This window comes from Terrapene carolina, unplaced genomic scaffold, assembly GCF_002925995.2.
Source record: "Terrapene carolina triunguis isolate 2854851 unplaced genomic scaffold, T_m_triunguis-2.0 Scaffold558, whole genome shotgun sequence".
Lineage (NCBI taxonomy): Eukaryota > Metazoa > Chordata > Testudines > Emydidae > Terrapene > Terrapene triunguis.
This window is the reverse complement of record NW_020664909.1, coordinates 8,236,384-8,252,508: the sequence shown is the minus strand read 5'-3', so window position 1 is coordinate 8,252,508 and position 16,125 is coordinate 8,236,384. Positions and strand designations below refer to the sequence as shown.

The 16,125-nt window shown below is 41.5% G+C and overlaps 1 protein-coding gene across 1 annotated transcript in view; it reads right to left on the bottom strand.

Annotated features, from left to right (window-relative positions):
- Positions 1-929: 929 nt before the first annotated feature.
- Positions 930-16,125, bottom strand: part of LOC112106883 (suppressor of tumorigenicity 14 protein-like) — a 33,970-nt gene continuing 18,774 nt past the window's right edge. Inside the window, exons 10-17 of the mRNA XM_026659039.1 lie at positions 15,622-15,734; positions 14,504-14,637; positions 12,416-12,520; positions 11,943-12,050; positions 6,673-6,792; positions 4,744-4,927; positions 3,029-3,209; positions 930-965 (exon numbers count right to left, since the gene is read on the bottom strand). Of these exons, the coding sequence (XP_026514824.1) occupies positions 930-965; positions 3,029-3,209; positions 4,744-4,927; positions 6,673-6,792; positions 11,943-12,050; positions 12,416-12,520; positions 14,504-14,637; positions 15,622-15,734 (981 nt within the window). The remainder of the gene's footprint in view (positions 966-3,028; positions 3,210-4,743; positions 4,928-6,672; positions 6,793-11,942; positions 12,051-12,415; positions 12,521-14,503; positions 14,638-15,621; positions 15,735-16,125) is intronic.

The following is a 16,125-nucleotide window of genomic DNA, read 5'->3' as shown; positions in this document are numbered from 1 at the left end:
ACAGGGACAGTAGAAAGAGATGAAAAGAGGGAATTCCACCGTGACTAGCCCATGAGTTCAAGAATAAGAAATTCATCATTGAGATTCCACAAACAACCCTAACTCAAACTCCTTCATCCCTGTATCCCTGTTCACCCAAAACCAACAGAGGCCCTCTTATGGCAGAACAATCTCAACAAACTGGATCTTACCTATTGTTTTGAAAGGCAGCATTTGTTTCGAAGCATGGGAGGTGGGTATCAAAGGCAGGGGAAGGCTGAGCCTCCCCAAACAGCCTTGCGTGGCCCCATTCATACTCCACCCCCAGGCCCGTTCCTGCTTCCCCACGCTGTGCTGCTGGGGGCTCTTCTCCTTGTGGCAGGTGCCCCAGACTGGGACTAATGGGGGCCAGCCTGCACTCTGGGGCTGGGGGAGGGGGCTGCGCTGCCCGCCCACCCGGCGCTCCGGGGCGCACTGCCCACTCACCCTCCCAGTGCTCCAGGGCTGGGGGAGGGGGCCATACTGCCCACCCAGCACACTGGGGGAAGAGGACGTGCTTGGGTGGCCTGGAGCGGGGTGGGGGAGGGGAGGAGGCTCTGGGCTTTGGCAGGAGAGGCAGGGCCTTGGGCAGAAGGGGCAGGCCAGGCCAGGAGCTAGCCTCCCCGAGCCCGCAATTCACCTGCCACCCATGTTTCAAAGGATGCAAGTATTGCCTGTCAAACTTACCTCCCTTGTCACTAATTAACCACATTCCCAAAACACTGTGCTCCATCACTGCATTAAAACCAAACATTCCTGATATACAAAGGAATTAAATAATGGTAGTTTTCCTACAGTTTTCACTTTTACCTGGCATGCATCAATGCCACCATTAAGATTTCCAGCACACAGCATTCGAGATGTAATCAGATCATCATATAGCTTGTTGCAAATACTTTGATTAATTATTTTCACTTTAGCTTCTTGCAGGGTTTTGGCAAGGTAACCTAGAACAATATAAATGTAACATATGCCGGTTTTACAGTTCTGAGGAAAAAGCACATACATCAGAAGGGAGGAATGTGTTTAGAATCTACAGAGCCTAAGGATTACTATGTACTGTAGCTTAAATTGCCCTTCCCCACAGCTTTTGAATGTCTGTTACTAATGCCGCTTTCATATAAGGAGAGCAGGAAAGTTTACAGCCCTCTGCCATTGTAACCTTCTTGCATTTCCTTAGTCCTTCCTTTGATAATGATTAGCCAAACCTTGAAGCAGAGGATGGCATGGAGATCTGCAGGAATTGTCAGTACAACACGCGACACCCATGCCAAAATTTAACAAGTTTTTGTTTTTGTTACATGCTTTGCCCTCACTTGAGCTTTTTAATATTTCTGTATTATTTGTATTGAAATTGTACCCAAAGGCCCCTTTCAGGTCCTATTATTTGGCAACCCGCTGCTGCTCCTAGTAGAGAGGGAATCGGGGAGGAGGTTGTGGATAAAAATAAACCTGCTTTGACTAGTTATAACTCCCAATGATAGTAGCTATTGCTAAATTGCACCATAGACCAAATTTGGCACCCTACAGAATACCAAACTGGCTTGAGCTACAACTGTTTCATCATCAATGCCACAATTTGTACCACCAACCTGGGCCTTAGGACCTTTTTAGGACTTGGGGGGGGCAGGGGGGGTTAAGTGAAATTATGGGAGGGGAAGGTGTTCAAATATTTTAATTTCACAGTTTCAAATTAAGTTGAAATTTTATATATCAATTTTATTGAAAAATTGACACTGTATAATGGATTTTTTTATATTATAACTTCACTTAAAGTATATTTAGGTATAAATAATCATAGTCCTGGGTTCAGATGTTAGATGAAAAGTATGTTAAGAAAGCCAAAGATACCCTGGTAGATAAATTTGGGTCAAATGTAAAACCTTAGATTAGTGGTGGGCAACCTGCAGCCCGTCAGGGTAATCCACTGGAGGGCCGCGAGACAGTTTGTTTACATTGACCTCCCACAGCTCCCAGTGGCTGCGGTTCACAATTCCTGGCCAATGAGAGCGGCGGGAAGTGGTGACCAGCATGTCCCTGCGGCCCGCTCCACTTCCCGCAGCTCCCATTGGCCGGGAACAGCGAACCGCGACCACTGGGAGCTGCGGGCGGCCGTGCCTGCAGACGGTCAATGTAAACAAACTATCTCGCAGCCCACCAGCAGATTACCCTGGCAGGCTGCAGGTTTCCTACCTCTGTCTTAGATCATAATGACATTTAAGGGATTAAAAAGGGACTAAAAAACTGCCAGCTGGAAGAGCTTGAGTTCTAATTCTGGATCAGACACAGACTACTTCCTAGTTTGTGCTAGTCTCAATTTCTTTCTTATTTCTCTATCTATAAATTGTTTGTACTGTATTGTATTGTACTGAAACTGTAGAATTTAATTTCTACAGTTAAATGAGCTGTATATGTGAGAAACAAGTGCTAATCCAGGGTAATCATCTTTCTAATGGCCTATGACAGTCTTCAATGCCTAATGGTAGGACTTCTAATTGACCTAAACTATTTCAACATGCCAGCATTAAGAAACTCCGCAGATTTTCAACTGCACCTGAGCCAAACCACTGAATTTGCTTTGACAAAGAAGGAATATTCTAGCTTTTAAAAGACCTACTAAATCAGGGATTCTCAGTGGGTCACAAGGTGGTTCCATGGGGGTCATGAGCTGTCAGCTCCCTGGGGTTGACAGCCCTGACCTCCCCCCCCCATTAAATTAGACACCCCCCCCGCTTTTACTTTATAAGCGGCTTCACAGTCAGAGGCTTGCTGTGTGAAAGGGGTCACCAATACAAAAAGTTTGAAAACCACTGTGCTAAGTAAACCGTGATTATATTTGTTTTTAGCATAATCACCTCACTCTTACAGTTTAAAATTAGAGTCAAACTTGCAAGAAACATATCCAGGAAATGAACATACTATTTTCTTTTAGGGCTCCCCAGCCAGTTACATAGCAGACAGTTCCATAAAAAAATACTCTAGGACTGCTGGGTAAACAAATGGGCTGTACCAGCTCACTGAAGAATACTGGTGTCTCCATTTCCAACAGGGCAATGTCATAGTCTGAGATATATTGGTCATACCGTGGATGGACAATAATCCTTTTGATTGATCTCATAGCTACATGATTGCTGTTTTTGTTAATGATCCTTATGCCCATATACGCTTTCCAGCCAGAAGGCACAGAGTATCTGCAAAACAGACAATATTTATAAAATGATAATCATCATCATGCCAGGTTATTTAAGAGTTATTTACAATATTTTTATGAGAAATACCAAAGTCAGGGGAGGAGCACAACATGAAATCAGTAGGACAGATGCATCTCATTTTTATTTTAAGTAGCATATTGGTTTTGTGTTTTTGTTCATGGTTTCCAAAGGGATGCTTTCTGGGAGTAATACGACTAATACTTTGTACTTTTCATCCAAGGATCTTGAAGGACTTTGCATCAGTCACATGGGGATAACTTGCCTATCCTGTACAGAACTGAGGCACAGATACATTGAGCGACTTATCCAGGTCTCACCGAGTTAGTGGCAGGGTTGGGACTCCCAGTCAGATTGAGCCAGTAATGATTGCTACAGTTCCAATTATATGGTGACCCCAATCATTTAAGCTTCCTTAAGAAAAAGTTCTATCCTTCTGCTTCTCTGGTTGAGAACTAACACCACCATTGTCACTGCTGCACCAGCCAGCAAACCAACAGGAACAATAACTCCAACAAATAAGCATATCCATTTCAATGAAGTGTTGACTCCAAAACCTAATAATACTTTAAAGGAATATTATTCATAATTGCAGCTGATAATCTATGCCTATTTTGTCTGATTTTTTTGTATGCAAAGTGGGTAATTGTGCTTCCAAGTGGCCAGTTAGATGTATAGCTACCCTTTTTCTGTGCGTAATTGCAGTAATTATATTGTACAAATCTGAAAAATCAAGGTTCCTAAATGTCAACATTGCCAACTTCTTTCACTACTTATTTTGGCAGAACTTCCAGCTGCTCAGATCATGCGGATGTAGTCTGAATGGAATTTTGCCATTTTTATCCCTCACTATGACTCTTGTTGTGAACAGAACCCAGAAGTTCTGAGTCCTGACTCCTAGACTTCAGGTATTTCACCTAGCCATACAATTAAAATCAGGATGGACCACAGCTTGCTCCTAACGTTGAGTGGTAGCCCATCAATGCACTCATTAGCTTGATAGGAGGATGGCATTTTAAACATAGAATGGGTACTTGGGATTCATCTACAGTTCAGGACATCCAGCTTTCCAAATCCCTCAGTGATGCCACACATGAGTAATCTTGATGACACCTTTGCAGGATATTATGCATCACCATGCCTGTCTTCCCTACACCACACCAGCCCCTATCCACCAGCCAGTTTCTATACTTTTCCACTGTTAGAGGTGTTCTAATCTTAATGGTTAGGAGTATTATTTTGGAAACATTTTTTTAAGCTGCGTTCCCAATTAACTCCATGGTTCAAACAGCAGGATTTACTTTCTGGTTACAGTGGTGGTATAATTATTCTGAATACTTTATACTTTGAGTATTGGATGAAATGTACTCTGGGTCTACAAAACATACCAATTAGACCATGTGCACAGAACTTTGCATTCAAAGCCACTATTCCAGCATCATGGATACATAAACTAATGAAACTAAAACTGTGAAACTAAACTGTGTGTACGCTGGATTGTACAACCTATACTTACCTTATAGAATCAGAGTCCAGAAAACAATGGGCAGCAGATAACAGCCACCTATTTGAAACAACAGATGCACCACAAATATGGCCATACATTCCCATCTGCAAGCTTGCTTGCCAAGGCCACTTTCCAGATCTTGCATCTTCACCTCCAACAATTCTAGTTTTTTTTAACTGGATTCTTCCACAAGCTAATAAAGAAAGTATTGAACAGGAGGATTAATATTTTAATACATATAAGACATTAGGCCATTTTACTTAGGTTTATTAATACTTGGCTCTTAAACTGTGTTCTTCCAGCTGCAGATCCCAAAGTGCTTCACAAAGGAATGTTAAGTATCATTCCCATGTTACAAATGAGATGAAGTGACTGCAAGGCAGGGACAGGACCTCAAGAAATCCATTCTGAAGCACTTGGAAGAGAGGAAAGTGATCAGGAAGAGTCAGCATGGATTCACCAAGGGCAAGCCATGCCTGACTAACCTGATTGCCTTCTATGATGAGATAACTGACTCTGGATATGGGGATGGATTGCACCCTCAGCAAGTTCACAGATGACACTAAGCTGAGGGAAGAGGTAGATATGCTGTAGGGTAGGAATAGGGTACAGAGTGACCTAGACAAATTGGAGGATTGGACCAAAAAAAAATCTGATGAGGTTCAACAAAGACAAGTGCAGAGTCCTGCACTTAGGACGGAAGAATCCCGTGCACTGCTACAGGCTGGGGACCGATTGGCTAAGGGGCAGGTCTGCAGAAAAGGACCTGTGCCCTTGTTGCCAAGAAGGCTAACGGCATATTGGGCTGCATTAGTAGGAGCATTGCCAGCAGATCGAGGGAAGTGATTATTCCCCTCTATTCGGCACTGGTGAGGCCACATCTGAAGTACTGCGTCCAATTTTGGGGGCCCCAGTACAGAAAGGATGTGGACAAATTGGAGAGAGTCCAGCAGAGGGCAAAGAAAATGATGGGGGGCTGGAGCACATGACTTACGAGGAGAGGCTGAGGGAACTGGGCTTCTTTAGTCTGCAGAAGGGAAGAGTGAGGGGGCATTTGATAGCAGCCTTCAACTATTTGAAGGGGGGTTCCAAAGAGGATGGAATTAGGCTGTTCTCGTGGTGACAGATGACAGAAGAAGCAGCAGTGGTCTCCAGTTGTAGTGGGGGAGGTCTAGGTTGCATATTAGGAAAAACTATTTCACTAGGAGGGTGGTGAAACACTAGAATGGGTTACCCTAGTGAGGTGGTGGAATCTCCATCCTTAGAGGTTTTTAAGGCCCTTCTTGACAAAGCCCTGGCTGGGATGATATAGTTGGGGTTGGTCCTGCTTTGAGCAGGAGGTTGGACTAGATGACCTCCTGAGGTCTCTTCCAACCCTGATATTCTATGATTCTATGACAGAGCCAGGAATTTAACTCACATCTACTGATCCTGCTCCAGTGTTCTATCCAAGCTAAGGTACAAAGTCGATGCTCTTGATAATACTAAAAACACTATTTTTACGGATATTACAGGTAAGATCTTACTTAAAAGGAAGTTTTAATATCAAATTTACTTTTCACCACATGTGACTTCTTTACTTTTTTTTAACTTCACTCGGCGTGGACACTGATCCCAGACACGTCAGTTTCACTTAGTGCAGTATTTTAAATAATTGTCACTTTCTGGGCGTCCTCAACTGGCCCAAGGTTATTGTATTTGGGTTGATGATAAAGCAGAGAAAGATGTAAAGGAAATGTTTTCATATAAATATTATCAAGGAATTATTTTTATTCATATGGGGTTTTATAAATCCTATCTTTTCTTTTTAAATATATACTAAATTTGACCCAAATTTTGAGCCAAATACATAAATATATATTTAAGTTTACTGCAATAATTCACTCATGAATTAACTTTCATTTAAAATGTATTTCAAATGAATTAAACTTCACATACCACAGTTCATTTCATCAGATCCATCTCCACAGTCTCTTATTCCATCACATTCTGGGTTTGGTTTTGTGGGGCATTTTCCATTCAGGCATTTATATGCATATGAGGAACAACTTTTATAGGCTGAAAAAAAACATGACCGAGGTGAAAAAAAGGAGTATAAGAGCGGAGGGAGGAAGGCGAGCTACTGGAGAGCTACACAGTGCAGACGCTGACAAGCATTACGAGAGAAGCCACGCAGGTACAGTGGCGAAGGGTGGGAGAATCCCTGCCCAACAGGGCGGATGGCCCTTCCGGGCCCTGGAGGTCTGAGGGAAGGCCGGGAGGAACCCTGCTCCAACAGGGTGTGGACAGTAAACCCAGGGGCGTGGGGGGAAATTCTGAGGAAAAAGAGGAATATCCTAGTCCCCGCTAAACAGAAGCGCAGGACCCACCGAGGCGGAGAGGAAGCTTGGTCACATTATTTATAAATATGATTTGGACAAGGGCATTGAAAGCTACACCTCTAAGGTCATGTCTGTATGAGGACACTCAAGATATTTAAGGCAAGTCAACTAAACATGTGAAGTTAATGGGCATTAGCCCATGTGGCTGCTGTCATTCAGGAATGAAGTGGCCTATGTTGCCAAAACAAAGCCACCCTGCTTTACCTCTAAATTGTGTAGCTTTAAGGCACTCTATTGCTTTTCTTGCATCACCAATACTTTCAGCATTCCGAATACTTTCAACATCTGATCGGCCTGTTGTCCAATTACGTGGCAGTAAATCACCATAAAAGGGACTTTGTGGGTTTCAAATTTGAGTAAATGACTTCCTTTTATGATTCCACCTCCTTTTCCAGGTACATTTTTAGGAATCCATTACAATTTATTATTTGGGAATCTTTCCAGAAACCTCAGCATCATGCATCTATTTATTATTAATTATTATCATTATCATTATTATTATTGTTTTATGGTAACATCACAAATATACTGAGCTATTTGCAGACGACAAGAGAGTACAGTCTCTGCGCCAAGCAACTGACAATCTACAGGAAACCAGAGATTAGGAGGAAGGAATGTAAGTAGTGCTATCTCTGATGTACTGTGCCACATCTCTACACAATCAGATTGTTAGTGTTTATAAATATCCTAAACTTTTTTGATCAGTTTGTTTACGAGTTCTTATCCATGCCTATGCCCCGAATGATGGCATTTTTGTAGGTATCATTGTATTTGTGTAATCACAATTAAAGTAGTCAATGCCTCTTGCTGTTTTACTGTCCGAAAAGCTTGTAGCTGTACTGCTTTGCATTGCTGAATGGAGCCAAGTTCCTAGACATTCCTTTTATATTATGTATCAACGGAAAGGGTAGTATGTCGTATTGTGGATATTCAACTGTCCAGAAGAGCTAACAGAAAACCTATGGCAAGTAAGAGAACAAAGCAGATATTTCAGAATCAGCCACTGTCTGTCATTCATTAGACATTTAACTGTCCATCTGCCTTCATACTATACAGCTCTTCCAGTCAAAAAACAAAAACAAAAAAACCACAGAAGTTGGAGATGGAAAACACCTGATTTAATCATCTTGCTCATTCTGGCCTTAAGTCAGAATAGCATTGTTCCCTGTACTATACTTGAGTGCTTTGTCTAGTCCAGATTTTCATGCATTAAAAATAGGATTTCTACTAGTTCCCTAGGGAAACTTTTTCAAATAATGGATACACATTTTTTGTGCAAGTCTAGCAACTTGGATGGATATATATAGAAAGAGAGATATAGAGAGGGTAAAGTAATAAGTTTCACATCAATGAAACAGTGAGTTGTCTGGAGACTTGTGATTTCATTTGATTATACTGTGGAATCCCATTCCAGAAAGCACTACTTGCATCTAAGATGTTACTCTCACACTTTCTTATAAGCCAAAAAGGTATACTGTTAATATACTCATTTTGTATTCTAAAGATTCCTCCACATTACTGAAGGACACAGGAGACACGCTTAGATTCTGAGACTAGGGCTTATTTTGGTAAGTTAAAAAAAACCCTATATTTTATAGCCAGTTTCTCACAAGGCAGTTTTAAATTAACAATTTACTTCAGCTTAATAGTTTTATACAGAGATTGCAACTCAGATACCTAAAAAAAACCAACCAACAACAAAACGAAATTTACCCAACCATAATTGAGGCCTCTAGCATTTCCCTCTGCCTGCAAAGAGTCTGTGATCTTTCATTTAAGGTAGAAACAAGTGACTTCTTCTAATGATCTGTATCTCTTTATGGTGGCTCCTGTGATGGGATACACCCCTATCCCACTGGTAGAAAGGCTAGTGCCAGTTAGGCATGCCTGAAAGACATGCTCCACCTGGAGAAGGGGAGATTAAAATGGTGAAATTGACCTCAGAACGGGGGGGTGGGGTCCCACACTGCTAGGGACTGCCAGTATCAAGGGGAACTCAGCCCATGGCTTTGGCTAGCCTTTCTTCTTTCCCTTCGCCCCCTTTTGGTTGGTGCGGACTGACAATATGAGCCTGATGCAGGCAAGGAGCCCTAAAAGGCTGCTTCCCGCCTACTACCTGTGGCAGGACCCAGGGTCCTGGGTAAGTGAACTGTAATTAGACTCTGAGAATACCCCAGGAGTGAGAAACTCCCACTGGGAAGAGTGAGATTCCCCAGGAGGAGGGCTCCCGTAGGGGACCCAGGGGCAAGAGACTCAATGACACTAAGGCCAAGCCCAGGCTGAGGGTCGGCTAACCACAACTGAGGGAGAAGGCAGACATGAAGCCCTGTACCTGATACAAGACCCAGAGACAGAAACAGGTTCCATACCAGCCCTTTGAGGGGGGGCTTCAGCTGCGATAGACCCTGAGCACGGGTGTAAATGGATAGCCGAATGGCAATAGCAGCAAGCCAACTACCAACAGAAATTCCAGCAGCCAATGTTGCAGCACTGGATGTCCCAGCAGCAGCTGTTGCAGGAGGTTGTATCCAGCAGCCCGAGTTCCAGAGGGACTTTCTGCAACAGTTAACCCCCGCCCCCAACTCCTGCACAGGGAGGCCCCGAAGCACCCAATCCTAGAGCTCTGCTAACTGCGACGTTAACTAAGATGGGCCCTAACTACAGTCCTGAGGCATTCTGAACCACCTTTGAGAGGGTGGCGCTAGTCTCTCAATGGTCTCTGAAACTTTGGGACTTAGTTTTAGCTCCATACATGACGGGACAGGCACAGTTGGCCTTCTGCAACTTTGACCCAGAACCGGCCAGAGACTACAGTTGGGTGAAGGCCACTGTTTTAGATTACCTGGCTATCCGTGAAGATGCCCACTTTAATGCAGAGATGTACCACAAGGGGGCAGGCTTTTGATGGTGGTGCACTGATTACAGAGCACTGCTGGTGGTAGCTGCGCCCAGGCAAGTGCTCTGAGCCAGTCCAGGATGCAGAATTTGTATCCATACTTACAGCAAGGGGCTGGGAGTGGGTGCTCCAGCATCACCCCAAGTAATTTTCATACATGGTGCAGCTGATGGAGAATTTTCTCGCAGCTGATGGGTCACTAGAGATGGGACTGTGCAGCCTCTGCCCACTCGCCTACTAGGACCACTCATGGTGCTGGATGCCTGCCAGCAGTTACTGAACCCCAGGCATGACAGAAAATATTTACAAATACCAGACCAGTTACCCAAGCTACCCACACGGAGAGGGGAAGACCTCGACAATACACGGGGGCAAGCTTTTGTATGGTCAATTCCATCAAAGTTTTACACTTATCCAATGACAAAGGTGGCTGAGCTGTTAGAGTGGTTGGGCCTGGTGTGATACCTCAGCATGGATGACCTCACAAAAAGCCATTGGCAGATCCCCTGGTCTCCATCCTCCCAGGAAGAGAATATGTTCAACCCCCTTTGGTCATTTCCATTTTAAAACCATGCCGTTTGGCCTCCAAGGGGGGTGGCAGCGACTTTCTAGCACCCTATGAATCGAATCCTCGGACACCACCACCAATACGCTGGGGCTTACCTTGACAACATTGTAGCCATAGCCGTATGTGGGATAACCACTTATGTCAGCTAAGAGGGGTTCTGGCTCCATACAGGAGGCCAGCCTCAGAGCTAATCCTGCCAAGTGCAAGTTGGCCATGACAGAAGTGTCTTATTTAGGGTATCAGTTGGGAGGAGACCTTGAGACACTGGTGCTAGATAAAGTCCACATGTTAAATTCGTGCCCCACATGTTGGCTCAGAAGACAGATATGCTGCTTCCTCAGTCTGGAAGGATATTATTACTGGTTCATCTCCACCTTTGCCTTGATTGCGGCTCCCCTGAATGATCTACTAAAAGGCAGAGACACCAAAAAGGTCTGGTGAGACGATTGATGCGATGAAGCTTTCAACAGTCTGAAGGCATGGCTGGGCTAGGTGCCTATCCTTGCCAATGCAGACTTCTCCCAGTAGTAGTTCATTCACCGGAGGCCAGGCTGGGAGTGGTGCTCTCCCAGGACTTTGAAGGCAAAGAGCACCCAATCCGATATTTAAGCAGAAAGTTGTTCCCCAGGATGAGAACATATTCTGTTATTGAGAAGAAAGCTCTGACTATCAAGTGAACTGTGGATTCCCTGAGGTATTACCTGACCTGCTGGTAGTTCATTTTCTCTAGTCACAGAGCATGCATCCTTGTGATGGCTACATTCTATGAAGGACTCAACCTCCCAGATTATGCAAATACTATTTTTTAACCCAGGAGCTTGGGATAGGGGATAACAGTCAAGCAAGAAACATTTTTTTTTTTTTGCAGCATAGACATTGACTTAGTTTCAATATCATCTTCAGAACCTCAAACCCACTTTTGCAAGGAACATTCTGGAACTGACAGAGCCATGCATATGATGGTAAATCACTCTTTTCCATCGCTGACACCTTTGATTCTCCAACAGTCTTTATTCCCACATGTATAAATATGATCACTCTTTCCTGTTCCTTCAGCAAATTCATTTTACCTTCATTGGTATCCAAAAACTATCCAGTTCACCCAGTCAATCTAAGGTTCAGTTGTTATGTAACATAATGGAGAGCATGAAGTGTGATCAACACATGCTAATATTTTGAAAAGCATAACATGATGCATGCGTATGAAAGTTCTAATTATCCTCACACCACACATATACACAATGCAGGCTATTCCATATATTTATCAGATAATTCACAAAAACTTTAGACAGTAAGGAAATGAACATCTCTCTATCCCCCCGACTCCCCACCGATATCCTCAACTACTTTTCAACACACTTACGGCAATCATTTTCATCACTATCCTCTCCGCAACTGTCATCCTCTTTGCATGTCTTTGAATGGTGTTTACACTTCCCATCGCCACAGTTAGACTCCTCTGGACTACAGCCTGAAGAAGAGAGATCTATAAATATCATGGCACTTCCAGTCACAGCGTCATTCATGCAAGGATCTGAAAACACTCAAGAACACAATACTTTGAAGTAGGCTAAGATTATCCTTTCCATGGTTTTAGTCCTTTTACAGGAAGCTCTGGAATAAATATGTAAAACATTATTGACTGTTTCTTGGAAGGTCTGGTTCTTATTCGATATGTATTTTATTTTTGGTAGGTGCAGTGTTATATGGTATTATTGAAGGATATTATTTCAAGTATTATTCCCTTTGATTGCACTTTTTAGAAAAAGTGTTTTACAGCCCTCCAAGTCCCTTGCTGAAGGACTGTTTTTAAAAACAGAAATTGAATAAACTTACCACAGTCTAATTCATCACTGCCATCTGAGCAGTCTTTCCATCCATCACATTGGTTGTTTAAAGGAATACACGTTCTGTCTGTACATTTAAATTGTCTAGGACATGCTAGAAGAAAAAAAGATAGAAGTAATGAAAATGGTGTCATGGACCAAATATGCACAGAGGGTGGCAGTACCTCATTTATTTTCGTTCTATAAAATTCAACTAAGGCAAATGCCATCTCCTTCTTCTTTTTTTTTTTTTAAAAAAAGGTCAGTGATTTTAACAGGTACTCTGATTTACGTGAATTTAAATTAATGGATTGGAGAATTTAAATCAGTATTAACCTTCTTATCATTGTCATTGAAGATGTGGAGGCCACACAGATTTATTTTCTGTGAGCTCTAATTATGCAGATGTTTAATGATTTAAATATACCAAAAATCTCCAACTGGACAGCAACATTAAGACTGAAACCTGTAGGTTATCATTACTAGAAAGCTTTGTTAGTAACATTAGTGACCTTGCATAATAACTGGAGCACGCCAGCCTCTAGATTCTTAGGGACAAGGTTTAATACAGTTTACCTGCAAATTTGCTGTCTGTGCCTGGTCAAGTCAGCAGAGACTCTTTTCCCCTCACCTCTGGACCAGACAGGCAGGATCAATCAGGTTGAAGGACAACTCCCTGTTCATTCCACAATTACTATGAGTTAGAGTGTGAAACTGTAGCCTGATTTAGGGTGTACTAATAATATTAATTTGGATAATATGGGAATTTAAATTTATTGCATTTAATTAATTAATAATATTAATACTAATTAATTATTAATATTAATAGTATGGATTTAAGGCTCGCCAATCTGTTTGATCAGAAGATAAAAGTTCTTGTCCCGAATCAGGCTCCATAGAATTTACAAAGCACCCTCGGGGGTATGACAGGAAGCTCACACTGAGACAGATATAACCTTAAAGACTTTTTATTAAAATCAATAATAGTAAGTAAATGGTAAAATAATCAGAGTTACAAAGTTACAATTGCATTACTGCTATTCAAAAGATACACAAGATAATATAGTATTATATGCTACAAAGCTTTGGTTAATATACTCACACCCTTCCTTGATAACCTGGTGGTAAGAGACACAGGAATAGCCTGGCGCTTCAGGTTTCTGAATTCTTGAGTGAGGGATGCAGTGCTTAAAGAAGCTAATGCTAAGAACTATCAAATCTAACTTAGGGTTTACTTGACTAACGAAAACTTAAAATCAAAACCTAATAAACAAAGAATAAAACTTAGGGAAACCGAGCTTAGCCTAGTTCCCTTGAAACAAAGTTTAAGAAGAACAAATATAGCCTACTAATAGTAGTAGTCATCATAGATAGATAGATAGAATAGATAGAGAGAGGAAGTAAGTAAGTGAGAATGGAGTACTCTATTGAGGTATGTCACCTCTTTTATAAGGCAAGTGCCAGAAATCCTTCCTCTTATGCCCAAATTTCATTCCTCACCCACAGAAATGTTAGGGTACACTTACTCCATAGGCTAGTATGTATGTACGTACGTAATGATGACAGGTATGTACGCACATCAGTGTCTTGTGGTGTACTTGTTAAGTCTGTGGGTACAACACTGAAAACCCCCCTATGCCATTCTCCATTGTCTATTGATCTAGGTAAAGGTCTTAGACATAGGCGTGGGTACTTATCTATTTAGGCATAGGATAAACAAGATAAAGGTCAACTTTACTTTCTGGGTAAAAGGGCCCAATATAGATATGCTAACTTTGCTTTAGCTTAACATACAGGTTTTTGACCTGTAGGTCTCTTGCATTACAGTCAAACTTACTTTACTATAAATTTATGAACCTCTTACAATAAACCAGATATAGATATATATATAGATATATATAGATATAAAAATAAACTAATATATATATACACACACACACACACACACATATATATATACACACACACACACACACACACACGCGCAAGCAAGCAGGTTAGTCCTTTAGGCTACAAAATGTAGGTCTATGAAGCAAGGTTTCCCCCAAAGCTGTAATTTTTAAGGGGTCCATGTTAAAGTGCACTTGTATCCACTTACGATCTGCGTGACTGAAAGCTTTATATTCAATATAAAACCCTCTGTGCGTGACCAGTTCATCTGAATGGAAATTAATCGCAACTGAATAGCCATATTCCTTGTTTCTGTTGCTTTCAGCAATAGCTTTACAATATCTGTCAAGTATAGAACAGAATAATTACAACTACAATCCACCTTCACCAAGTCTTAACAGTATTTGTATGTTACTTTACTGTATCTTGCCAACTCAGCTACCCTATTATTACATGTACAAAACAACTAACATTTAAAGATGGTGATATGGTTTGGATAAATCTTTACGTTAAACATGTGCTCCCAAAACTTATCTTTGGAGGTTTAAAATACAATGTAGGTAACTTATTTTTTTCCAAACTATTTTGCATGTAATGAATTTCCTGGTTCTCACAGACTAGAAGCCTACAGTTCTAAAAATATAGCAAGAAGGTCAATACTGCAACCACATCCTCTGCCTTTGGAAACTAAGAAAGTTTGTTTAAAGGTTTTCAGTTCAGTTTTGCAAACCCAGCATTTTCACTTCCTAGACATGGATCCTCACAATCCAACATTGCAGTTGCAACCTTGAATTTTCTCCTTCTGAAGGACGAGTGACTGATCACGTCTAGTTTTGTTTTCAATAACCAAGGCAAAGAGCAATCATTAAAGAGACATTGGAAACAGAAAACAAAGCTTTAAAATGGCAAAGGATCTCACTCCCTAGAAAAGAAGCTAGTTCAAGATGGTAGCCAGGAATTCACACCTCCAGCAAAACAATGCAGGATCCTGCACTAAACATCTCTTGGACCACCAACCTTTGTAATGAATGTATAGATTAAGTATTTTTTTAATTGATGTGAAATAGGCATGAGGCTTTTATTACCATTGGTGACAACTATTTGACCTGTTTGCTGCTTAGCCATAATTAGGAAAAATACGTCCATTGAAAGCCTGAATAAAGATGTCACAATGTCTGCAAAGTTGTATGTTTCTGCACTGGAAGTAGCTGGAGAAATTCAAGATTTTAGTACAGAATGTTTTATAGAATGGCAAGTTGTGTCCTCTCTGAATATCACTAATTAATGTCAATGTCAAATAAAATAGTGAGTGGTGTTTTAACTCACCTAACTCCATCAATTTCTAACCAGTCCTTATCACATTTATTGGACCCTGGAGACTTCTCTTGAATTTGTATGACAAGGATTTTTAGTGACAACTTATATCCAGGCAGAGGTGCCTACAATCGAAGTGTTAAAGAAAATAAACAAAAACAAAACAAAACCAAGCAGTTGATACATTCTGTTCTACTACCTCAAAATCAAATGAGCAGGCATTAATAAATCACATTCCCATCATCAGATTATAAAAGAAAATACCACCTCCACCTACTCCCAGCAATAGGTAAGAAAGGTATGTAATAAAAAGGAGATTTCCTAAGGCACAAATTGCAGTTAAGCACCCAACTCCATTGGGAGCTAGAAGCCCAACCGCCATTTGTGTCTTTGAAATTTTCCTCCTAAACCCTTACAGTTAACAGTACTGGTGCATAAATAGGGCCCTACTAAATTAACGGTCTATTTTGGTCAATTTCACAGCCATAGGCTTTTTTTTTTTTTTTTTTTTTTTTT